The sequence below is a fragment of the Aspergillus brunneoviolaceus genome (genome assembly GCF_003184695.1).
Source record: "Aspergillus brunneoviolaceus CBS 621.78 unplaced genomic scaffold BO95scaffold_26, whole genome shotgun sequence".
NCBI classification, from domain to species: Eukaryota; Fungi; Ascomycota; class Eurotiomycetes; order Eurotiales; family Aspergillaceae; genus Aspergillus; species Aspergillus brunneoviolaceus.
This window is the reverse complement of record NW_020290756.1, coordinates 234,089-256,554: the sequence shown is the minus strand read 5'-3', so window position 1 is coordinate 256,554 and position 22,466 is coordinate 234,089. Positions and strand designations below refer to the sequence as shown.

General features: G+C 53.7%; 8 protein-coding genes across 8 annotated transcripts; 2 read left to right on the top strand and 6 right to left on the bottom strand.

Moving 5' to 3' along the window:
• Nucleotides 1-139: 139 nt before the first annotated feature.
• BO95DRAFT_441940 (putative flavoprotein) lies at nt 140-2,912 on the bottom strand. Its single transcript, XM_025586304.1, has 6 exons — nt 2,698-2,912; nt 2,232-2,623; nt 1,923-2,170; nt 1,708-1,856; nt 1,287-1,621; nt 140-1,229 (listed from the first exon to the last, which is right to left on the bottom strand). Exons 1-6 carry the CDS (start codon nt 2,705-2,707, stop codon nt 384-386), a joined length of 1,980 nt encoding a protein of 659 aa, XP_025443241.1. The 5' UTR covers nt 2,708-2,912; the 3' UTR covers nt 140-383.
• Nucleotides 2,913-3,663: 751 nt separating this feature from the next.
• Nucleotides 3,664-5,134, top strand: BO95DRAFT_431040 (uncharacterized protein; the record flags this gene model as incomplete). Its single annotated transcript, XM_025584991.1, has 5 exons — nt 3,664-3,868; nt 3,937-3,956; nt 4,008-4,115; nt 4,167-4,555; nt 4,666-5,134. 5 exons carry the CDS (start codon nt 3,664-3,666, stop codon nt 5,132-5,134), a joined length of 1,191 nt encoding a protein of 396 aa, XP_025443240.1.
• A 320-nt stretch (nt 5,135-5,454) lies between these two features.
• On the bottom strand, nt 5,455-8,266 carry BO95DRAFT_101024 (M3 family metallopeptidase). Its single transcript, XM_025580304.1, has 4 exons — nt 6,923-8,266; nt 6,711-6,840; nt 6,081-6,621; nt 5,455-6,001 (listed from the first exon to the last, which is right to left on the bottom strand). The coding sequence occupies exons 1-4, from the start codon at nt 8,168-8,170 to the stop codon at nt 5,788-5,790; spliced, it is 2,133 nt and encodes a 710-aa protein (XP_025443239.1). The 5' UTR covers nt 8,171-8,266; the 3' UTR covers nt 5,455-5,787.
• A 1,197-nt stretch (nt 8,267-9,463) lies between these two features.
• BO95DRAFT_101000 (uncharacterized protein) lies at nt 9,464-12,783 on the bottom strand. The gene has a single exon (XM_025580303.1). The coding sequence runs from the start codon at nt 12,555-12,557 to the stop codon at nt 9,591-9,593; it is 2,967 nt and encodes a 988-aa protein (XP_025443238.1). The 5' UTR covers nt 12,558-12,783; the 3' UTR covers nt 9,464-9,590.
• Nucleotides 12,784-13,049: 266 nt separating this feature from the next.
• Nucleotides 13,050-13,712, top strand: BO95DRAFT_100991 (uncharacterized protein). The gene has a single exon (XM_025580302.1). It carries the CDS (start codon nt 13,089-13,091, stop codon nt 13,473-13,475), a length of 387 nt encoding a protein of 128 aa, XP_025443237.1. The 5' UTR covers nt 13,050-13,088; the 3' UTR covers nt 13,476-13,712.
• A 716-nt stretch (nt 13,713-14,428) lies between these two features.
• On the bottom strand, nt 14,429-16,297 carry BO95DRAFT_387278 (putative LPS glycosyltransferase). The gene is made up of 4 exons (XM_025583515.1): nt 15,874-16,297; nt 15,672-15,815; nt 15,546-15,607; nt 14,429-15,361 (listed from the first exon to the last, which is right to left on the bottom strand). Exons 1-4 carry the CDS (start codon nt 16,051-16,053, stop codon nt 14,608-14,610), a joined length of 1,140 nt encoding a protein of 379 aa, XP_025443236.1. The 5' UTR covers nt 16,054-16,297; the 3' UTR covers nt 14,429-14,607.
• Nucleotides 16,298-17,979: 1,682 nt separating this feature from the next.
• On the bottom strand, nt 17,980-18,828 carry BO95DRAFT_100972 (uncharacterized protein). Its single transcript, XM_025580301.1, has 2 exons — nt 18,751-18,828; nt 17,980-18,486 (listed from the first exon to the last, which is right to left on the bottom strand). Exons 1-2 carry the CDS (start codon nt 18,763-18,765, stop codon nt 18,007-18,009), a joined length of 495 nt encoding a protein of 164 aa, XP_025443235.1. The 5' UTR covers nt 18,766-18,828; the 3' UTR covers nt 17,980-18,006.
• A 582-nt stretch (nt 18,829-19,410) lies between these two features.
• On the bottom strand, nt 19,411-21,643 carry BO95DRAFT_100944 (transcription factor domain-containing protein). Its single transcript, XM_025580300.1, has 6 exons — nt 21,495-21,643; nt 21,128-21,433; nt 20,629-21,066; nt 20,309-20,574; nt 19,746-20,255; nt 19,411-19,689 (listed from the first exon to the last, which is right to left on the bottom strand). The coding sequence occupies exons 2-6, from the start codon at nt 21,418-21,420 to the stop codon at nt 19,481-19,483; spliced, it is 1,716 nt and encodes a 571-aa protein (XP_025443234.1). The 5' UTR covers nt 21,421-21,433; nt 21,495-21,643; the 3' UTR covers nt 19,411-19,480.
• Nucleotides 21,644-22,466: the final 823 nt, after the last annotated feature.

Below are 22,466 nucleotides of genomic sequence, written 5' to 3'. Positions count from 1 at the left end.
CTTGGCTCTGTGTGAAATTATTTCGTGAGATAAGCGCATTTTACTCCCTCTCAAAGACATTTATAAAACCATTTCCCAGTGCTGTACTAGCTTCTGGGAACAAGTACGAATAGACTCGACCTTCTCCAGGCAAACTTCCATCGCATAGCATTAGGAAAATTTCAGAGTATATCAACAGTGCAGACATGAGTATGCTTGTCTGCTTAGATCTGAATTACCATTAAGAAGGATTAACAGCTCCGCCAGGATTCTTCCACGGCCCTGCACCCACTGTACCGATCCGAGAATCTACATCAGGAACTAAATCAGACAACCACCCAAGAGATAATACTATATGCATGAAACCCCCACCACCAGGACGACAATCCCCCAGATTCGATCCTTCAGACACGCGGAGTATCCCGATAAGCCGGCGGCAAGACCCCTTCCAGAGCGGCCTTGATCTGCAGCGCCAGCGTCCGCGAATGCCAGCGATGCTGCTGCGTGAACCCGCCCATTATCCAAAAGTTGTCCAACTGGCGATGCCGCTTCCACATGCCGCGGATCTCTCCCTCTGCGTCCACGCCCCAGGTTGCTTCGACACGGGCGGCGATCTCCTCGGGACCTAGGATAGATTCACCGACCGCTTTTGTGAGGTCGTCGTCGCCGCCTGTCCCCGACGCAGCACGAGCGGCCTCCCCACCGAGCAGCGTCGCCGTGGTGCCGCGGACATCCCGATCGGCGAACCCGGTACACCAGACCACCGCGTCAGCATCCAGCGAAGATCCGTCCGAAAAGGTCAGTCCCGTGGCCGTGTATGCAGTTGGTTCTACGTTGGCTTTGACGCCGGCTTTGCCCTCGGCTAGCAGTTTGGTGCCGCCGACGTCGACGTAGTGGCCGCCGGCGCGCTCGAGCAGGTTGTGCATGAGGACGGACTCGAAGTGGGAACTGTCGCGCACGGGGAAGCCGGTCGCGGCGAGCGCGTCGTAACGGTTGGGTTCCTGGGATGAAAAGAGCTTCATCAGGCCATCGCCCAGTTGGCTGTCGATCACGGCGGGCAGGGAAAGGAAGAGTCGGTCGGCGGCTTCGACGCCGAGGTCGTAGGCGCCGAGACTGCGCTTGTCGAGAAGGTACTCGATCGGGACGATGTAGGTTGGGGAGCGCACGTTCATCGTGGCTTGTAGTCCGGCGGCATGGCAGTCCTCGAGGATATCGAAGGCTGTGTTGGCGGAGCCGATGACGAGAACGGACTGGGGTGGTGGAGTTAGCTTGGCTGAAGAAGGAGGAGGTACTAAGCCGGTGCCTACCTTAACGCCTTGATCCACCAGCTTCCTGGCATTCTGGTATTGAGTTGAGTGGATGTTGATGCCCTGGTAGGCGTCTTTGTTGGGAATGGAAGGCACGAAGGGTTGCTGGGATGCAATGCCAGTAGCGAGGACGAGGTGCTTCGCAATGGCCGTGCGTTGGGCAGTCGGGGTTTGGATTTTGATCTGCCATTGCTGTGTCGCCTGGTTGTACTGGGTTGACTGGATCTGAGCCGACGTGATGACGTTCAGTTGAAAGGTCGCAACGTATCTTCGAACTTGCTCTGCCAGGTCGTCGCGCGAGAGTAGATGGGGAGATTGGAGTTCGGGGCCGTAAGCTATATAGTAGTTATAAAGCCACGATGCCAAGTCACCTTGTCAGACAGACATGGCTTGTACCTGCTTGGGAAAAGAAATGACTTACGCATGAACGGGAAATTGCAGAAGGAAGTGGGGATGTGAAAGCGCATGCAGTCGTAGCGACGAGCCCAATTGTCGCCAACCTGGGAGTTGCGTTCGGCCATGACACTTTCCACTCCCAGCGTCTTCAGGCGCGCGGCCAACGCGGCAGCTCTGGGAACCACCACCACCTTCCATTAGCCTCGCTTCTCCCATTCTTGCCATCTTTCTTTCACTTACGCATTTCCGCCTCCGATGATAAACACATCCGTTTCGAATCTCTCCGCATCGCCATACTCTTTGCTCAATCCCTGCAACAGCCCCTGGTCCTCCGGATGAAGATCCAAGCTCTCCAGCATGGTGCTTAGAACCCAAATCTTCCACTCGATCGTCTTCTCTGCAGTCTGTACCGGCAAGAGTACTACCTTGCCCTTGCCTGTCGCTGCCGGGGAGCTCGTTCGGAACCGGATTCCACAGTCGATGAATTGCTAAGATATGGTTATCCTCGGTCAGCATTTGTCGCACCATACATTGTGTGCAGAAACTAACCAAGGTGGGTGTCGCAGGAATAAAGACTGCGCCTCCGTCTACAGACACATCTCCTAGCCCTCGCAAGGGAGCTGTTTCCAGCATCGCAGCAGCAATCACACCCGGTCTATTGAATGTGCGGAGGTGGTATGTGAGTGCCAGTTGGTCTTTCCAATAGGCCTGGCTGGCATAGAAACAGCTCTGAAGCGCCTCCACGTTCTTGCTGGACAGGGCCGTGTTGAGCCGATTTAGCACGGCATGCGCCTGAACGGTCGGTGCATCGCCAGTCATTGTCTCGGGGTCGATGAGGTTGGGTTCTAGAGCAGGCAAGGGTTGCTGAGCCATCATTTTGCGCAGGTCAGCCTGACCAGGATACTCGCCGGCCCTTGCAGGCGCATGAGAGCTGTGAGAGACTAGGAGTTCCCATTTTCTTGTTTCAGTCGCTGCGTCGCAAGAACAACTGAATCGACTACAAAAGGATACTTACCGGTCGCCATAATGCTTGAGAAATCAGGGGCTGTGCGATTGAGATGCAGAGGAGGGGTACTGCAACGCCTATAAGTAGGCTAGCCCCAAGATCGCCGCGACGAACCGCCATGAGGGGGATGGTTCCTCCTTCTCCTCACAAGCCGTTCGGCTTACGATATCTCGACTAGTCCTTGGAGGAGGTACCGTTGTCTCTGATTGGAGCTCCAAAGGTGGTTCTTTGAGGCCCAGCCGTTTCGAAGGAATTGTCAAGATAGTCCGTCACCTGCTAATCACTTGGCACTAAAGTGGGGAAAGGAATAAGGATCTGTGATCAGCTGTCACCCTTGCATTGCTGCTGTCAGCCTGTCCACTCAATTCAACTTAATGAACGCCTGGTCCCCAGATCAACAATGGATAGATAAACAACACAAAGGACTTTGTCTAACTTCCCCCGGGTCCAGTGCGCACAGATCGACCGATTTTCCCGCATTGTTGGCTATTACTGTGCTCATCACTTGGGAGTGTTATCCCGTCTTGCAAATCGAGCGCCAACCCTGAGTGCCTCCGCGACAGGGATCGGCACGGCCAGAGTGGTAGTGGCACCGCAGTGGGCTCAATTCTCCAAAAATTGGGCTGTCAAAATTGAACGCCGTTGGCAAGGAGGCCCTTCACCACCACGGCCAGTCCCCACCCGCCCGACAGCGGTTGGTTCGGATGCCTTCCTAGCATCTGGCGAACGGGCCGTGAGTGGGGAGCAAGGCGAATGCAGATACGCAAACGGAATCTGTCAGAAAGTCTGATTTTCAAGTACTTGATAGAGGTCAATCGCCAGAGAGTGGGAGGCATAGACGATCCCCGGTAGCCATGTGGTTTTGTTCCCGATCCTCGTACTTCAACACTGACCCCCTTTCGACCTGTCATACTCGACGAACAACTTATATTCGATGGAGCCCACCTTGATCGAGGGAGGGTCTCATCCATCGCAATGTCTACCGACGAGTTAGTCACGCTGTTCGCCCAGCCGGCCCTTGCGGCTCCAGAAGGCGTCACCCCTGATTTCGACAATCCTCCGAACCACAACAGCTTGGCTTGGGGCATCATTACGGTTTGCACCGTCGTTGCGACCCTGTGTATGTGCCTGCGCATCTACGTGCGGGTCTGGCTGGATCGCTCCATTCGTCTCGAGGATGGTGAGTTGGCTAGACATCCCATGCTGCTCGGCTTAACGCAGTTCCAAACTGACAACTGGGTTCAATAGTTTTGATGATCGGTGCCTTTGTACGTGTCTCCTTTTCATCCGGCCTACCGCTCAGTGCTTATCATACCTAGGGTTCCTACTGGGGTACTGCCTATGCCGGTTACGAGATGATCCATACACCGGGTTATTTCGTCCACCAATGGAATCTCCACATGGGCGATCTTGTCAGACCCCTCTATGTAAGGCAGCCGAGCTCCCGGGTCTCTGGTACTGCAGCTGATATGACCTAGCTGATTTTGATCTACGGCTGCTGCTACTCGGCCGTCCTTCCCCTGATCAAGACGGCCATTCTCCTCGATTGGTGTCGGATCTTCGTGCCGGTCGATGGCGCCAAGACCCCTTTCTGGTGGGCATGCATGGCAGTTTCCGCACTGCAGTGCCTATGGGGCTTGCTGTGCGTGATCTTGCTGAATGCACAGTGTCGCCCGCATCGAGCGATCTGGGAGTTCTACCTCCCCAGCAAATGCTATTCCTTGCCGGACGTGATGCTTTGCTCAGCTGCTGTGCAGGTCTTCTCTGACATCACCATGTTCTTGCTTCCGCAACGAATGATCTGGGGTCTGCAGATGAGCTGGCAGAAAAAGATGGGCATCTCTGTGATCTTTGGTGCTGGTATTCTGTTCGTCTCTCCTCGCCCTCATTCCTCTTCACGTCCATCGTCTGCCCTTGCATTCCTGTCCTCAAATTCCAACCGCCCCATCTATACTGTACTAACCCAATCTCACCCAGCGCATCTATCGCGGCCTGCTTCCGCCTGGCCCATACTGTCTCCTTCGCCAAAACGGCTGACCAAATGTACATGATCGCGCCGCTGCTCTTCTGGGCCTTTGCCGAAATGGCCTGCGGGTTCTTCATCTTCAGTATGCCCTGCCTCTCGAAGCTGCTCATGGACAGTGGCCTTCGCCGCAAGCTCAAGATCAGCGACTACTGGCGTAGCCGCACCCGGTCGACGATCCAGAACCCGCAGTTCCGTCCCGCGGCCGCGGGCCAGCAGGTCGCGAAGGCGTGGCGCACGTCCGAGAGCTCCTATTCTCGCCTCGAGGAGGGCGAGATCGCTCTGACTAGTCCGGTCAAGGACCAACATAACAGTATTCAAGTTCTGCAGCGGACGGATGTCACGGTGACGAGCACGCCGAGCCCCTCGTCGGAGACGGCGCTGGCGGACAGCCTGGGGAAGTGGAAGCATTCGCAGGCGTGAGGGTGAGGTATGCTATGCTCACGAACCAGAGTCTCTGGTGAGTAGACTTGCTCATTCTCTTCAATGAGACGTGTCTGCCACTCGCTCTATCTGGGAATGATCGTCAATACTGGAACTGGATCGGCGATCTGGTATTGATGGGCGAAAAGTTACTATGTAAGTATCTGCCTTTGTATGTCCTTCTTTCTGGAAGATCTGCCCGACGAAAATCTTTTTTTTTTCTTTGGGACTACTGTCTTCATCCCATTTTCTCTTCACTGCTTGCTGGTCGATGCCCTCACGGCGGCGAGCTATTTCGGTTGCACTTTATGACATGTAATCTATCAACATAAGCAAAAACCAAAGAAGTGTAATACTCCCTTTTTGACTTTTGTGATGTATGTAGTGGGTTGACTTTATCCACTTGTGCAGAAGTATCCCCGCTGAGAAGGGTAAAACAACGCCACTGAACTCACACACCCACACGAGAAAAGAAAAAGGCAGTAAAAGCGAAAGGCGAACCCAAAAACTGACCAGTCACTTCTATGAGTATTCAGCCACCCAGAGTAAATCCCCTACTCACTTACCGAATAATGATACCTCACATCAGCCCTCCACCAAGCAAACCCACCCCCCCTCCACAATTCAACCTACTACTCAGTACGGAGTACTAACTATTGAAGAGCATCCTCCCCAACCTCCACCCCCAACTCCCTCAAATAAGCCCCCAAGCCCGGCTCCCTCCCCAACAACCCAGTAATCAACCCCCACTCCTCCCGACTCCCGCCATGCTCCAAGATCCCCCGCCGGTACGCCAGCCCCGCCTCCCGACTCATGGGGTCCGCCTGGAAATGCGACTCCCAGATCTCGGCTGCCAGCATGCGGGTACTTTTCACGATCGAGTTAGCTTGCGCATTCAACCCGCCTAAGCTACATCCCACAAGGAAAATGTTGGGAGGGAACGTACAAAAGATACGAATAGTAATTCGCCTCCTGGCTCCAGACGTAGTGCGCGGTGGTGACGTGGCCGTGGCCCCAGGTCCAAGACTTCTGGTCGGGGGAAGGTGGTGACGGGCCCTGCAGACCAGTCGTCTCTTCGAGGAGGCGGTTGTATGTCGCCGCAATATCGAGGGATTGCAGTGCGGTCGGGGAAGTAGGGTGGTGGACGGCCAGGTCGAAGGTGCTGAAGGCGATCTGGCGGAGGGTGAGGAGGGCAAGGTTGAGGGGTTTGGCGGCTAGGAGGGCGGTGAGGAGGGAGGTGGGGATTTGTTTCGGGGTGCGGGGTTGGGTGAGGGTTGGTGCTGCTGGTGCTGGTGCTGGTGATGGTTGTGATGATGGTGAGGGTGAGGTGGTGGAGGTGTAAGAGTAGTGGCTGCTGAGGCGGCGGAGGCAGTCGGGGACCCAGCACCAGTTCTCAAGGAGTTGGCTGGGGGCTTCGACGAAGTCGGCCACGGTGCGGTGGCCGTGGAAGAGGGCGTATTTCGATTGGCCGAGGAGGTCGTGCATTCCTTTTTGAATCCCAGTTAGTGTCAGGGGGGGATGGTAGGGTTTGGGGCGATAAGAGGAGAGGGGAGAATGCCGCCGGCAGGGGGCATACCATGTCCGAGTTCATGGAAGATGGTGATGACTTCCTGGTGGCGCAGCAGGGCCGGTTCGCCGCCGCGCGAGACATTGCAGACTAACGCGGTCACGACGGGGGTTCGCTTCCCCTCGCTGTTGAGGTAGGCCTGGATTGCCGCAGGGTCAGTTCACACACACAATAGCGCTGCAGTTTTTGACCGGTCGAGGGAGAGGAAAAGCCGCACGCACAGGATAGATATTGAAATTAGCCGCATGGTTGTACTTCCCCGGCCGCGGGTAGATGTCCACATAGAGATACCCGATGAAGGCCGACTTATCGGCCTCCCAGACCGCGAACGCATCCACATCCGCATGCCAGGTGTGCTTGCCGGAGGCGTCGACCTTCTCGAACTGCACACTGAACAGCTCCTCGAAGAGGCCTAGCATGCGCTCGATGGTGCCTCGAGCCGGGAAGTATTCCGCCACGCGCTCGTGGTCGACCTGGTACTGTTCCTGGAGGATGCGGTTATGGTAGAAGTCCAGGTCCCAGAGATGGATGGCGTCTGTTTTGGCGAAAGCTCGCAGCTGCTCCAGTTCCCGTTGCGCGAGGGGTCCCAACGCGGTGTGCAGCTCCTTCAACCATTTCTCCACACGGTCCGGCGATTGGACGAGCTGCCGCTGAAGTTTGCGGTGCGCAAAGGACTCGAAGCCCAGCAGCCGCGAAGCCTCGTCGCGCAGAAGCACGATCTCCCGGAAAATCTCGACATTGGGTTGGTACCGGTTCTGATGGCGCAGGAAGACTTCCTTCCGGGTCTGCGGGACGCTGCATTGAGACAGGATTCTCGTCACGACTGGCTTGGTGAGGGGCACCTGATACCTTGTCGGGGCAGCAGCATCAACGTTGCCTGCCTCGACAATTTCAAATCCCTCCACACCCAACCCCGCCAGTTCGCCCTCGCTGAAGGACACAGACCCCGGGTCCGCGCCCAGGTTCTGCATGAATTCGACTCGCAGGTCGACCAAGCGCCGCGTGATCCACGTAAAGCGCTCCCGACTCGCCCCAGTCAACTTCATCCCGTTCTCGATGAACAGTTGATGAAACCGGCTTAGCAGCTTCAGGTCCTCCTCGTCGACGCACGCGTGCTGTTGGGGATTGGCATGGACTGCGTCGACGAGCGCGAAGAGGTCGTCCCGCTGGAACAGCGCCAAGTGCGCCTGGACCACTTCGTTCTCTGCCGCGGACGAGGCCTGCCGGATCGCGGCGCACGGGGAGACGCCATGGAAGAGCGCGATGTATTGCACGCGGGCGCGGAGCTCATTGTCGATCGCGGCCAGCGGCCGGATGACCTTGTCGAAGGTGCGTTCCGAGCGAGCGACAGAGGCGACTAGTTTGTCGGCGGAGTATTCGAGATACGAGATCAGATCTGCGGCTTCTTCTGCGAGGCCTTCTGCGGTGATGTCGAAGGTTGGGAGGGCGTGGGCGGTTGGGGCGCTCATCGTGGGTTTTCGAACAAAGGTGGATTTCTTATGATTTGTTGCGCTGCATTGCAATCAACCAGGTCGTCCTTTATGTACTGACCCTATTCTCTGACGGCTGTTGTTCCTTAGTGTCGCAGCTAAATTCACTAATGTATAGCAGGCGCTTAGTGCTTATTGCTTGACTCACGTGCCATGCGTGATATTGAATCGAATGATTCAACTGGTGGGCAGATACAACTGGCCCTGGCGCGTGACCTTGACTTCGAAACACATCTTAGACTTTGTCTCAATGGAGATAGAGATCTGCTGTCATGTCTCATACCTTGTCTTAGACCTGTCTGGGATTTTGTCCGCGTGGGACAGCTGCATGTGCGTGGTACACATCCCCACTCGGGCTTCCGACGGTGATGAATGCGTATCATGTTCAATTCTCATGAAACTAGTCAGGTTCCTGGTGCAATCTATGTTGCACGGAAGCGAAAAGCGGCCAACGTTCTGTACAGAACAAACATGTTAACTAGAAGATGGAAGAATATTCCATCGAGGCAATCAAGAAGTTAGCCAACCAATGCTACTGTAGGTAAGGGGATTACTCAGCTCAATTGCGAAACCTGAACAACTCAATCGAAAGTCTCACTCATTCATCAGATTCCGATTCGTAGACATACAATGCTCTTGTAAGCTGAAAAGTCAAGCCTTGATCACTGTGCCAGTGGATAGAGAACTTAGACAGCTGTCAAAACCCAGGGAAGCGCTGACGGTAAGCTTTAAACCTTGGACCTCATAGCATTGGCAGGAAACCCCATGGTAGACGCTTTGAGCTGCTCAACCAATCACCCACCTAGATTGTCGGTGCAAGAATCCGTCAGACTTATGAGGTGGTAGTGTATCGGGTATAGTTTCAGTTTCGATAGCAAGACCGTAGCAAAGGAAAACAATCCTGATATTCTCGGGGAATTCGTGTCTATTTTAACCCACAATATGAAAAGAATCCAGGTAGGGCAGGCAGTTCTGCCGCGACCTGATCAAAGACCATCAATGTCATCAATATCGTCATCATCCATTCTTCCCAGAATTCCAGAACCCGGGAGAAAGAAAAGAAACCCTGGAAGTAAAGGAAATTCTTCCAGAAAGGAAAACAAAATGGCCTGCTCGAACGCTATCGACTGTGTGTTAATACAATGAAGAGATCCCAGAAAGACCAAAAAAAAAGAAGATATATATGCATATACAGAGCAGTAGGACAAGGGCGTGAAGAAGACCAAATCGGATAATCTCCAGGGCGTTTCGCCCTCTGCGTCGGACAAGAAGAGGAAGAAAAACCACAGGCTAATTCATATGCGCTAGCCGAAATCCAAGCAAAGAAGAAATTAGAAAGCCCGTCACAGCTCGAGGCAGATTGTAATGTAGAGGTTGGAGTTCGATCCAGGTGCATGTACTACCCGGTATCGAACTGAAGGGATATTGCGAATCGACTGCCCTTGCCTTCTTCGGAATGAACCACAAGCTGCCCATAGCAGTTGCGGACAATCCGCGAAACCAAGGCAAGTCCCACTCCCAGAACATGTTTCTTGTGCGGTTGCAGCGCGGTCGAGCTTTCTTCGGTTGTACCGCCGTTCTTCTGCTCCATCGAGATTTCCTCCAGCTCGCAGAAAAGCATGTCGAGTTTGTCCGACGACATGCCACACCCGGTATCGACCACGGTGATGTTGATGATAGCCCGCCCCGGCGCAGGGGTGACCGTGTCCCGCCACATCTCGACGGTGATCCCTCCCTCGGAGGTATGCTGAATGGCGTTGGAGATGAGGTTCGAGATCACCTGGCGCACGCGCCGCTCATCACCGAGCACGCCCTTCGGGATACCCGGTTCATGGATGACTTTGTAAAAAAGCCCTTTGCGCCGTGCTTCGGCCTCGAACATCTTGGTGGCTTCATGAAAGCAGGATGAAATATCGAACGCTTCGTCTTTGATAAGGTTGTATCCTTCTTCGTCCTTCGTGAGGTCTAGGAGGTCGTTGATCACGTAGAGGAGGGATTTGGAGGCAGAATAGGAACGGGTGATGCTGTCTTGGAATTCGGAGTCAAATGAGCCTCCCAGAACCACCCCAAGGTTCTTCATGATCGTGTTAAGAGTGTTTCGGATTTCATCGCCTGACTTGGCATGCTGGCTAGACGACGAAGGGGATTTCGTTTCCGTTCGCCAGTCGCTCGACACTTGAGAGCCGACCATACCCAAGACAGCTGCATTATCGGTCTGCGACGTAGTCCACTCCCGAGACCGGTCCACGATTGTCTCTCGCCAGACCCGAAAATCCTTGCGAGGCTGCATGGGCGGCTTTGCATATGGGTTTCCACCCCATCGGATATCTTTCATCTGCGTACGGCGGAAGAAGACGATGAAATTCTCCTTGTGCAGGGAGAGAGGCGCATACATGACACCTGAGACGGCATGAATGCCAGGAGGAAAGTGCAAGTCAGGGAAATCTCGTATGACATAGTTAGAAGCCACGACAGAGTCAAGCTTCTTCGACCGGAAATATTCGACCACAGCGAGGATTTCTTGGAAGTCGATTGACTCGCCGAGTATACTCGTTCGTCCTCGGATAGAAAGAGCTGCGAAATCTGCATCGAACAGTTTAAGTAACGCTTCGGATGTGTGGCTGTCCTGTTTCAGGATCTCGGAAGCAGCCGCCTGGTTGGCGGGACTGCTGGCCTCCAGGTGCGACATACAGGAGAGTCGCTTGATATTCTGATACACCGAATCGCCAATCAACCTGGTCAGGCGTATGACCGGAAAGGGGACTCTCATGCCGTGCTCTCCGTAGGAATGACATATAATCAACCCCCAGAGATCTTCGTGATCGTTGATACTGATAGACATCGAGGAGCGGACACACATCCGAGCTAGATACTTTAGATGATAAGGTGACATCGCCCGCAGGAATGCATAGGTCATATCCAGCGGAGCCTGTGCATGCTCAAGGTCTCGCGATACTAGAGGGGAGTTGATGTGATCGCGATTGTACAGAAGCCGGACCTTGCTCTTCTTGTAGAGATCCCGGGCCTGCTGGGGGATGTCCGCGGCCGGAAACGAGAGTCCTTTGAAGATGTCCTTGGAGAATCGTGGATCGGCCAGTTCTGCGACAACATTCCCGTTATTCTCGTGGTCAAACTGATAGATCATCACGCGGTGGTAACCAGTCAGCTCCTTGATCAGCCCGATGGAGACATTCAGCAGCGTATCCGGGTCTTGCGTCCTACCCAGCTGATCTTGGACCTTGCTAATGATGTTGAGGACTTCCATCGAAGCCATCTCGCCCGGCTTCCTGCGTCTGTTTCGAAGCAACCGTAACGGTTGGCTGATCTTGACGGTGCTGCTTGCTATTTGATCGGCGGTGGGCTCGAATCCCAGGATATCGGTAGGTTTGGCCGGCAGAGTCTGACCGGCTGTGTTGACTGGGTTGAGACGATCAATCTCGCTCTCGAACTCGCAGATAATCAGGTGCCAGTGCGCTGGGTTGCGGTGAACGGCCGACCAGAACCGCTGGGGATGCCCGTGTCGGTCGTTGATGGATAATTTGAAGATCTCCGGCCCGTCCACGGCCGGACTCCACTGGTCGTCCTCGGTTAATTGCACATGATCGCGGAGAATCCCATCCTGGTCGTTGCGCAACAGATCCGAGAAACTGTTCAAGGTGAATAGGTTCTGCGGCGAATGCCCGATGATAGCCTCGGAGTTCTCACTGGCCAACTGCACCATAAACGTCCCCTCATCCACCTGTTCTAAGACCACCAACGCCCCAAAGCATTGCACGGCCCCAGGTCTGTGTATCGGCTCATCCTCGCACGCCTGGAGGGTCTTGGTGGTGCTGGTGGTTGCGAGGCTGTCCTCGTCGGAGTCCTGTGGGTCATATCTTCGGTGTGAGGATGAGGGAGTGAGTGAGCCGAGATTCTCAAGATTCAGATGGTCTAGTCCTTCGGAGCCTGAGGCATGGTCAAATAATTTGGTAGGGGTTATTGATCCAGTCCCGTCGATCTGCTGCTGCTGCTGCTGATGATGATGATAATATGGTGGTGATTGTTGATGTTGTAGTTGTTGCTTTGGAGAGTCACATGACAAGAATCGTTGCTCGGGCGGGGTGCTCGGCTGACTAACGGGCGGTTGCTCATCCCGGTCCTCCAACTCAGGTTTTTCGTTGCACAGGCTGTGAGCATGTGGTGAACTGCTCGACGTTGAAGAGGATCGGTAGGGTAGTGCTAAAGGGTGCGTCGGGGCAATAATCGATCGCAGAGGGTAGACCCTCCCAGGGCCACTGAGGCAAAGATCTGTCGAGCTCGAATTCGCGGCAGTCTCTGGTGGTTGGTGATCGGGATGCGCATCTGCTTCAGGAGACGTCTCTGGCATTCTGGGATGGCCTCAATTCACTTGGATTTGCTATGCAGGAAAGAGAAAAAAAATGATCATATTTTCTCGCAGCCAAACGAGCCCTTAACAAACGATCGAGGTCTGAAAGGTAGACTAACTATGGACCATGGACCAGGGGGTGAAGGGGAATGGATGATATCATACCCAGCGGCGGTGTTTGTGGCTTGCTTGGGCTTGCTTGGGCTTGCTTGGGCTTGCTTGTCCGGGCTGGGCTGGGGGGGTGGGAGTTCAGTCAAGTCTTGACTTGGCCCTGATTGTTGTTGTCGTCGGACTGGCACTGGCACTGACTGAGCCTGGTGGCTCCACCGGATCACCGATTATTCATCAATCCCTCTGACGAGCAATCAGATTCCTCGATTGAGGCTTCTGATTGATCAGATTTGGTCGCGGGGAGGTCGATTCACTCTACGGCAGCCACTGCCACCAATCAGTCGCTGCAAGTCGAATCTAGTGTGAGCCCTCGATTACCTGAGCCGAAGAAGCTAAGTGGTGGTCAAAGTATGGAAAAGTATGGAAAGTATGGAAACATGGAAACCTCAGTTAATGTTGACTGGCACCCTCCGTTGGGGTCATCCGACATGGGCACTGCAGCGTAGCGCAGTACGGAGTTCAAAGTACTGTGCTATCAGCCGGGCTGGCATGCCAATCGATGGCGGATTCGGTCCATTCTGGATGCCACCTTACGGCTTCGTCACAGTATCTTTCTCTTCTATTTTACCTATCATGCTGCTGACTAGAGGCAGGACTGAGGGAGAGGAGCAGTGGATGAAGCTGTGCAGCGAAAGTTTTCGCGAATGTAGGGCTCAGGAACAATCGACCGATGCCCACCCCACTAGACCCCCAATGCTGTCTCCAATTGGCCCATCTGGTCGATGCGGGCCAGGTGAACGCATCTAGAACATTGGCCCCCATTATATCAAGGTTGAGACTCGCTCTTTCTTTCGGTCTTTTTCAGAGTGTACACACTTAATCTGCCAGTAGGAGCTATCTCAGTACTAGAAGTCTCAACAATTGCTCTTCAGAAAAACCCTCGACGAAAGAATGTCCGACGTTTTGACTTGGAAATTGGATGGCGACTGGTCTGATACAGCACTGCATTTCTTCCCCCCCACCTCCTTTCCCGCCAGGAAAATTCCCCTGTTCACCGCCGAGGCAGGCAAAAACCACCGCAAATCATTTCAAGTTGTTATGAGTTGGATTCAGGCTAGCCCGCTTTGGGATCGACTACCGGTCACTTAGTAAGTACGGAGTACGGAGTATACCTAGTTCTAGCTCCAGGAAAATAGTCCCGAGTTTTTGCACATCAGAAATGGAAGGTGCCTAATGTATCCGGGAAGTTTTCATGGGCCAGTTCGATTTCGACGTGCGACATGCCGGGAGCCGTTCTCCATATTCAAGTTGATTGGGACCTTGGTAAAGAGGTTTTCGGCCAACGGAGCGGAGAGGCCACACGTATCTGCCCCGTTCTTTTCCTCGATTTCCTCTGGATATGCTCCTGCGAGAGGGAAGAGGTGGTGAAGCGATGGATGGATAGATGGGTGCACCAGTGGTGTAGTACAGACATATTATGTGAGTATGTAGTACGTGGTACGGAGTAGACGGGAGCGATCCTTCAAGATGCTACTAGCGCCAGCAATACACATTCCTCATTCCAGGTTCTCAACGGTGGATGCGCATAGCCAGTCAAGTTTCGGAAGGGCGGGAGGGGGACTGGACCTCGGACTGACTCACTGAGCGACGTGCGGCCTGGACATTCAAGTCCCGCCAAGCCGGCCTGCAAGGACTCCAATTTCGGGTTTACTCGGTCTTATTTCCTACGCTAAATTTTAGTACTATGAGTAACTTTAACTCCCGATAACTACAACAAGTACTCTGTAGACAAGGCTAACAACAACAATGCTAATGAATGAACAAAATGCGATTAATAATGTACAGATGATGCGACCGCTGTGCGTCCACCACCTCCACCACTAGCACCACCCGAACAGTCAATGTACTCCCTCAGTGGACTCCGTAGCTTCGCAACGAATTAATGCACCAGGTACCCTTGCGGATAGTGGAAATTCTTCCGACTCAGCTTCCACTTGGACCACGGGAACTTCTCTTCGTACTGCGCGTATACGGTATCCTTCCCGGCGACCAGGTTATGAATATTCAACCGGGTGCTATACATCAGGTTCCAGGCCTGGGCCTCGTGCCACTCGTCGGTGCCATTGTGGATGTCCGAGTCCTTGGAGGCGGGGCCCGCCGCCCGGTAGGTGCCGACGAGGTTGGGGAAGGGGGCGAAGCATTCGATCTGAGGGCGGCCGTCCTTGCCGCCGCACAGGTCGCCCATGGAGTTGTCGACGGCGGCGACGATGCGGTCGACGGCGAGGGCCGCCAGGATCCGCTCCGCCCCGCGCTTGGTCACCGCGTACCCGTACGTGCAGCACCCGTACTCCGCCCGGTAGACGAACCGCGTCGACGTCTCCGGGAACTCCGGGTACTGCGTCTTCCACTCCTTGAGCGGTCCGCCCCAGGTGCCACGGTGATCGATGCTGGGCGCCGTCGGGTCTTGCGGAATGGCGAAAAACTGCGTCTCGTTGGCCTTGGCCGCTGACGCGCACCCGCCGATCCAGAGCACGTCCCAGTTGGTCCCGTAGGGCGCCTGCCGCGACCCGTGCGTGTTGCCCGTCAGCGCCCGCACCCCGCGCGCGAACTCCCGCAGTTGCTGCTTGATAAAGATGTCCCAGTCCGCGTCGTCTTCGAGGATGAGGGCAGTGGAGTACGAGTTCTCGACCACTCTGTCGGAGGTGGTTTGTTAGCTGTGCTCATTATTGCTAGCTCCGGAGCCGTGGGGGGGGGGGGGGGGGGGGGGGGGGGGGGGGGAGAGTATTGCGGTTTGCCCAACCGTCCTCGTCACGACCATTCGCAGGCGGAGAAGCGAACCAGGGCACGGCGGGGGGGGGGGGGAAGGAGATGCCGTACTTGGTGAGTGCGTTCATATGTGCGCGCCAGCAGCCGATTTCGGATGGCTTGAGGCTATTTTTCTAGATGTCACAATATGCATCAATTCCAGATCTTCATACGGGGGTGGTCTAGAAAGAAACTCACGTTTGGTAAGGACTTCTGATTGATCTCCGTCGGTCGCACCCCGTCCAGCCATTCGACCTGAAAGCCCGCCATCGAGGCAGCTAATGTGAGGAAATCGCGTTTGTCCGTTCGTTCCTTCAACCCGATCGCGAAGATGTGTTCGAACTAGATAGAGACTCGTTAGCATCGAAGCCTTCAATCTGGGTATGTGGACCGAACGCACCCCCAGCGTTTCGTTCTTGATGTGCTCGAAAGCCTGGTCTTCGAAGTAACTCCGGGCCATATCTACTCCATCCGTGGCCCAAAACCTCCGCGCCGACTGACTGAACAAGAAGATTAAGAGCCCATAGCTGAATAGGGCGGCAATCACAATCCGTGAGATCTGTGTTCTTCCGCGGATCATCCTGTCGACTCGAACGGACACTGAATCTTTGGTGCTAGCTAGGTGGTGGGTTGTCGGAGAGGCCGCGGCGAAACATGGGGAGATGGCAAGAGAAAGACATTTGCATGATGGGATGCGCAGGACAAGTTGCACTCGAACTTCATCTTAGATAAGTCGTTGACTGCAAACGTTTTGACTTTGGTAAAGGGAGACTTGGCCTCTATGGATGCGGGCATGGGCAGCATTCCTCGGGGGGTTGGGGCGGGGGCGGGGGCGGGGGATACAGGGAGGGATGCCGAATGCGGAAGGCCCTGCATAGTTCAAGTTCCATCAGTGACTGGGGACTCGGTCGGAGATGAACCTGGAGATCTCTCCATAAAGTCCGCTGTTTTGGGATTAGTGTGTGATCGGACAAAGAATATGGGTCGATGTGCCTGATGATGTACTTTAGACTACAAACTTGGCAGTCCCTGACTGATGCAGTGGATGGATCCAGGGCGGATCCAGGGCTTGGGTCAACACGTCATGATCAGAGCTATGATGTCATACCACTTCGCTCTCGAACAGTCATGTATATGCCTTAATGTTCAGGCATCAGCTAAGCGGGTAGAACAACGATTATGCAAATATGGCCTTCACCAGGTACTTGAATAGGTACTTGAATGGGCACTTGAAGAAGGTACTCGAGTATGTACATAGATAGACCATCAAGTAGCTGCATAGATCAGCTCTTGAACAGCTCTATAGACAGGCCGTTGTTCCTGATCCACCACCACACCCGCTAAGGAATGCTCCGAAGAGATTGTCCGCAAAGAACTTTCGGCATCCACCTCGATAAACAGAGGCGAGACGCCCTTGCATCCGTTCCAGAGACGGAAATCGCCTTGGTGGATATTGATAAGGACCTCGCAATTGGACACGGGTCCCAAATGCTCCTTCGAATCTCCGAGGACAATAGGTTTTCGTAGGCAGGCGTAAAATATATACATTCGCTGCAAAGCGCCAACCCTCACACGCCCTCACTGCCCCTTCTTTGGGTTTGCCCCTAATCCATAGTCAAGATAAGTTAGTCACAAGTTTGTGGTGTCGTGTAGACTTGGAGGCACTGACCTTAAGAGTTTACAGAAGGGATATGCCTCCGCACAACATTTCGAGTTGTCTCGCGCATCTGACTGGGAGCTTGTTCGTCAATTCTGACCATTTGGAGGGTCTTCATGCGCAATCCTCTGAAGCCCTTGGTTGCAAGTGCTTCCAGGATTATTGGACGTTTGCAAGCCCGGTGATCTCAGATAGATGATCCTCCAACATGAGATCACTTCATTGATACCGCCCGCCGGCGGTGGTTGCATACGGGGCCCAGCTTGCTCAGAAAGAGCCCTAGCAGGTCTGATAGTGCCCAATAACTGAGCCCATCGTGTTCAAATTCTTTGAGCCGGAATGCTGCTCGAGCAGCTGGCCAACGGGGGTCATCTTCTCGGTCGACATTCTGCGGTAGAGCTGGTGCGACGCAATCGCCGCCATCTGGAGAGCTTTCGTATCGCTTAGCTATAGACACAATCGCTTTCACAGAGACACAAAGCTTACTGGAGGCGCACTATGTCCATGTTCATCTGAAGGAGGATGGGCCTGTAGTGCCCTGGGACCCCGTACTGCGCGGACTTGTCTACGACGTCCTTGAGGCACGTAACGATCTGGTCGAGGCACGCAATAATCTGTTCGCAAGGAGACGCGTAGGCCCTGTCGCCATTCAGCCATGGAAGAATTTGTTCAGCCATGGTTAGATGTGCTCGAGAATGCCTTAGATTCCATGTGCTTCTTACGAGGCTGCCATGAATGCTAAGCCTGGGTAGAGGAGAAGACACTTCGCGAATTTGACAAAATATGCCATCATTCGAGCAAACCATCGGCTAAATGGATACTAAGCATTGCTATTCCTCGAGTCGTGAACCGCTCTTGTCGAAAGTACATGGTGCATCAAGGCGCATCGGGGTCAACCGGAACAAACAGATTGGGCCCTTCGCTTGTGGCAGACCGTGTATCCTCCTCATCACTAGGGGTCCACACCGGCTTTAGGGTCTTCATACGGAGGCCCCTGAATCCCTTATCACGAAGGGCATGGACTATTCCTGACAACGTCTTGGGCCTGGTGATCTCTTCCAGATGAAGAAGCTCGAAATGGCCCCAGTAGTACTTGCCCTTAAAAGCCATAATATACTGCATCTCTCCCGACTCGGGAGTGCCCATCAAAACCATTCGGGGATCTTGGATTCCGCAGCAGCGGGCCAGATCGGCGTCTTGACATTTAGGATCATCGTAAATATCCAAGAGTTTGGGGTCATTTGTCCAGTCTTCGGGGATGTCCTCGGCAGAAAGTCCTGGGCCGTCTTGGTTATCATAGTGCCCCCGATATCGAGATTCAGGCTGTGCGGCTGGCTCTTCGCGACTTGTTTGGGACTGACGGCTGTCAGCTTTGGCTCGCAAACTGAACAAAATGTGACCGAGGACACAGATAAAGAAAGAATATTGGTGTTGAGCCAGAACGAAAAGCAGGTGGGATTATTCTAGGGAGGTATAACTTGGTCCAAGGATAACTGCTTCGAGGCATGAGAGAGGGAAGAAATAAACCTAGGTGACAGGATCTCAGGATGAACTGTGTGTGCCATTCCCCATTCTGTTGTAGACTATTGACATATACTATTAGGATGGTTAATTACTTACTCGAGTCTTCACCATATTGGTAGATCATGATGACAGGAAGTAGATTGGAGTTGAAGCAATGTAGGATAGGGTGGGCAGTTGCTAAAGATTGGTGTCTATGAATACCCCGGACTACACTTCCGGGTGAATCGTCAGGGTACGCTCATAGTTGCCTGGATCACAAGGCATATATTCACATGGATATTTGCGATCCAGCAATAAAATACACAATAACCGCTCTCACATAAATGGATTTAATTCACTGATTCGAGGGGGTAATTGTAGTTCTAAGTTCCCGAGTACGAAGTATTATGTAGCTCTAGTAAATAATCCTCTACATTCACCATATGCCCTGTACGATTATCACTATCACTTAGGCGATGAGTCCCATGTTCGCGGACAAATGAGCCTGTCAAAGACGTGGGATGGTGGACGAATTCAGCTACGTGAGGCTACTTGAGAGGAACTATCAATATGCATGGCCGCGAGCAGCCTGGCTATCGAGGCCTCAGGGACGCCGACAGAATCCATATAACAAGTCATCACCCTCCGCTACAGTCGTGGCTATGTTGAAGTGGAAATGGTACCAACTTTGTCGTAATTTCAATTGATGTGCCCTCCGGGTATATTATGATAAAAGAATGGTCATAAGTGGTTGCTATGCTGTATGGTGGTGCTCTGTACATTTTATAGGGAAACACGGCTTTTAAGTCAACAGTGCTCGCAGTTCAGAAGGCTGTGCGTGCATTGTTCATAGAATTGGGGGCGCCACAAAGGAGTCCGGAATCCCATCAAAAACCCAATTCAGGGAATCGAATACCTCGGAGAAGCCTGCCTCGCTGATGAAGGCGCCTTGATCGAAGTTTGGAGTGTATATCAGGTTTGTGCTCTGCAAAGACTCGTCCTGCGGCCGTGAGAGAGGGCCAGTGAGGGGAGCCACATTGGGATTGGCCATGGTAGCTGCGACATATCAATCTCATTGCCCCTGTAAATCCGAGGAAGCAGCAAAAACATACCTTGCGTGTCCTCCACGCTCTTCATCGGGCGGAATCGCTGGCGCCACCGCCACACGGTATCGTAAACATGGCTCATGCTCATGCGACAACGGATCTTGAGCTGCAATGCGTCACCACCGGCGGGATCTTCTGGACTGCCTGCGTTCCACATCTGCGCCAGGATATCGGCCAGGCGGACGGGACGGTCGTGGTCCATGACGCTGATGCGGCGGATAGCCGAGATGGCTCCGTTGAAGAGAAGCTTTCCGTGTTCAAAGTCGATGTGGCGACGGAAATCGCTCTTCAAGAGCTTCATGAGCGCGAAAGCGGCTGAGACGATCATTTGTAGGATGTAGTTGGGAGCGTGGCCGATAAGCTCGCCGGGTGAGGTCTCGAGATCGAGTACTCGTCCGAGGAAGGAAGTGGTTGCGATGAACAGCTTTGTTAGGTCGTCGCTTCGGGCGTTAGAGCCCAGGAATACGAAATACCGTAGGTGCAGTTCGGCCGCTCGCAGGTGGATCATGTTGATGTCTGGAGAATTAGTTCGAACTCAGCAAAGGCGAACCGGGCCATGCATGACATACTGGAAATGTCCCGGCCAAAGTCGACTTCCATATCTCTCAATTCATTCTCGAGAAGCTGTACAATCAGCAGCTTCTCCGAACTGATGAACTCGGCAGGGTCAGGTTTGCTGCTGTACAATGCTTTTGTGACCCGGTCACAGAACTTTTCGATTCTGAGCCGAGTCATCAAGTCATGCGAAGGGTGGTAATCGGCGTCTCGCAGTGAAGCGGGCTCTAGGGCCCAATCGTAAATAGTTGACGGAGGCTGCCCGTAGCCGGTAGCGACACTGGACAAATAGAGTCAATAGTTGGATCCGGCGGCAGGCTTGAAAGCCACTTACTTTTGGGCTACAATATTACAAATAACCCATGTCTGCAAGCGATCTTTGACAGCTTCCCCTTGTACTTCCATGCGGAAGGTTGTGAACTCCTCAGCTTGAACCGGACGATGTAGCCCCAATTGCATGGATATCTGCATCATCAGTCCGCTGAGCATAAAGGTAGCATCGGTCCGTTGGCTGGTTGTTGGCAACGGCCAGGTGCAGAGGAGGCAGAGTGCCTTGACCACACGGTAGTCTTGTGGTACACCAGTAATGGTGGACCAGAGCAGCCGACTAAACGGCCCGGAGAGTGCGCTGAGGAGACCCGGCTCAGAAGGTGCTCGTCGACTAGCAACACAGATGATCGTCCATGCCTGCAATGGACAACGACGCATATATTCGTCTGGGGGCTTCTGTGGATTCAAAAGAGGAAGAAAGGGATGATAATATTTGAAAAACCTTGCCAATCATAAGTAACTTTGTCCAAGATGCTACTGCATGCACAGGGAGAGAATCGTACTGGTCAAACAACCGTGCTACTCGGGCTCGTGATAGCGAGACGTCCTCTAATATCCACGGATTGTCATCCTGGGACAAGATGGAGGCATCTCGATGGATGGTCAGCGGAGTAGCGATGGGTTGCGGGTCCAGTGGAGCCGACAACGGCCGTCCTTTGATGCCAACAGTGGCATCTGGAGAACAGAACACATCCTCCGAACATTGAGACAGCTCGTCACTGGCGTTAGCCTCCCCGGGCTGGGGATGCTCTCCACTGGCAAGCCGACGGCGGAGATCCGCAATTTCTTTTTCCATTTCGGCATTGCGCCTAGACAGCTAGTGTTCAGCCAAGAGATGAACATAGGTAAGACATGCTCGGAAGGCCTTACCGGCGTTTGGAGATCCGTTTGAAAGTGGGCTCAACCTTGCATTCTATTTGGAGCCGCCGGCAGCGTGAGCATGCGTCAGCGGGCGTTTGCACAATATCACACCGAAGCTGCGGGGTCGGGTAAGCCTATGTTCAGCCAGTTTGTCTATATAGAGGGCACGAGAAGGGTGAAGCGCAGTAAGCAATATCCAGTGAACAATATCCTTTAGACGATGTTGAATTTTTTGAACGGATACATCAATATGCACAGCTGGTCGATGGGTCCGAATGGAATGCAGGATGGAATGCGATATGACAGGTATAGCCAGACAGACTAACTTACCTTCTGCTGCTTACACTCATTACAGGCCTTCCTACAACCACCCCGCCGTTTGCTCGGGACGGCGGGGATCTTGTTCATGGCGCCAGGTTCCGAGGGTCTGGGGGAGAAATCAAAAGCTGTCATCGGCCGGGGAAGCCTAAGATTGTTCCGAAGGTCGCTGGTGGTGGCCGGAGGCGTTAAGAGCGAGGCATGTGTAGCCAACCCATTCGGCGCGAGAATCCCTCGGTACTCCAAATCCATCAGAGTATAATTCCAATAACGCCCGATGAAATACCGTGGGACCCGTTAACACATGCAAAGGCGACTCGGGGAGAGAAGGAGGGGTGCAGCGAACGTGGTGAACCAGGCGTTCAGGTGCCGGAAATCGGCAGAAAACTTTTGGGCTGTGGGCGGCCGCGCAGATCGCGAAACTCGGCAGTTCCTGCTGACTCAGCTATCTCTCCTGATGCCTCGAATATCAGGCGACAATAATGTAGAAGCTTTACTGTAACTAAATGTTGACAGCTAATTTACGGCCCACTCCCGATAAGCGATAAGCAGCAATGAATCGCTGGAATTCATCACCGAGGAGATCAACCCCGGAAACCGATCGATATCAATGAAAAGCGACAGTCATTATTCATGTTGCTTCCATAACTAAAAAAGCATAAA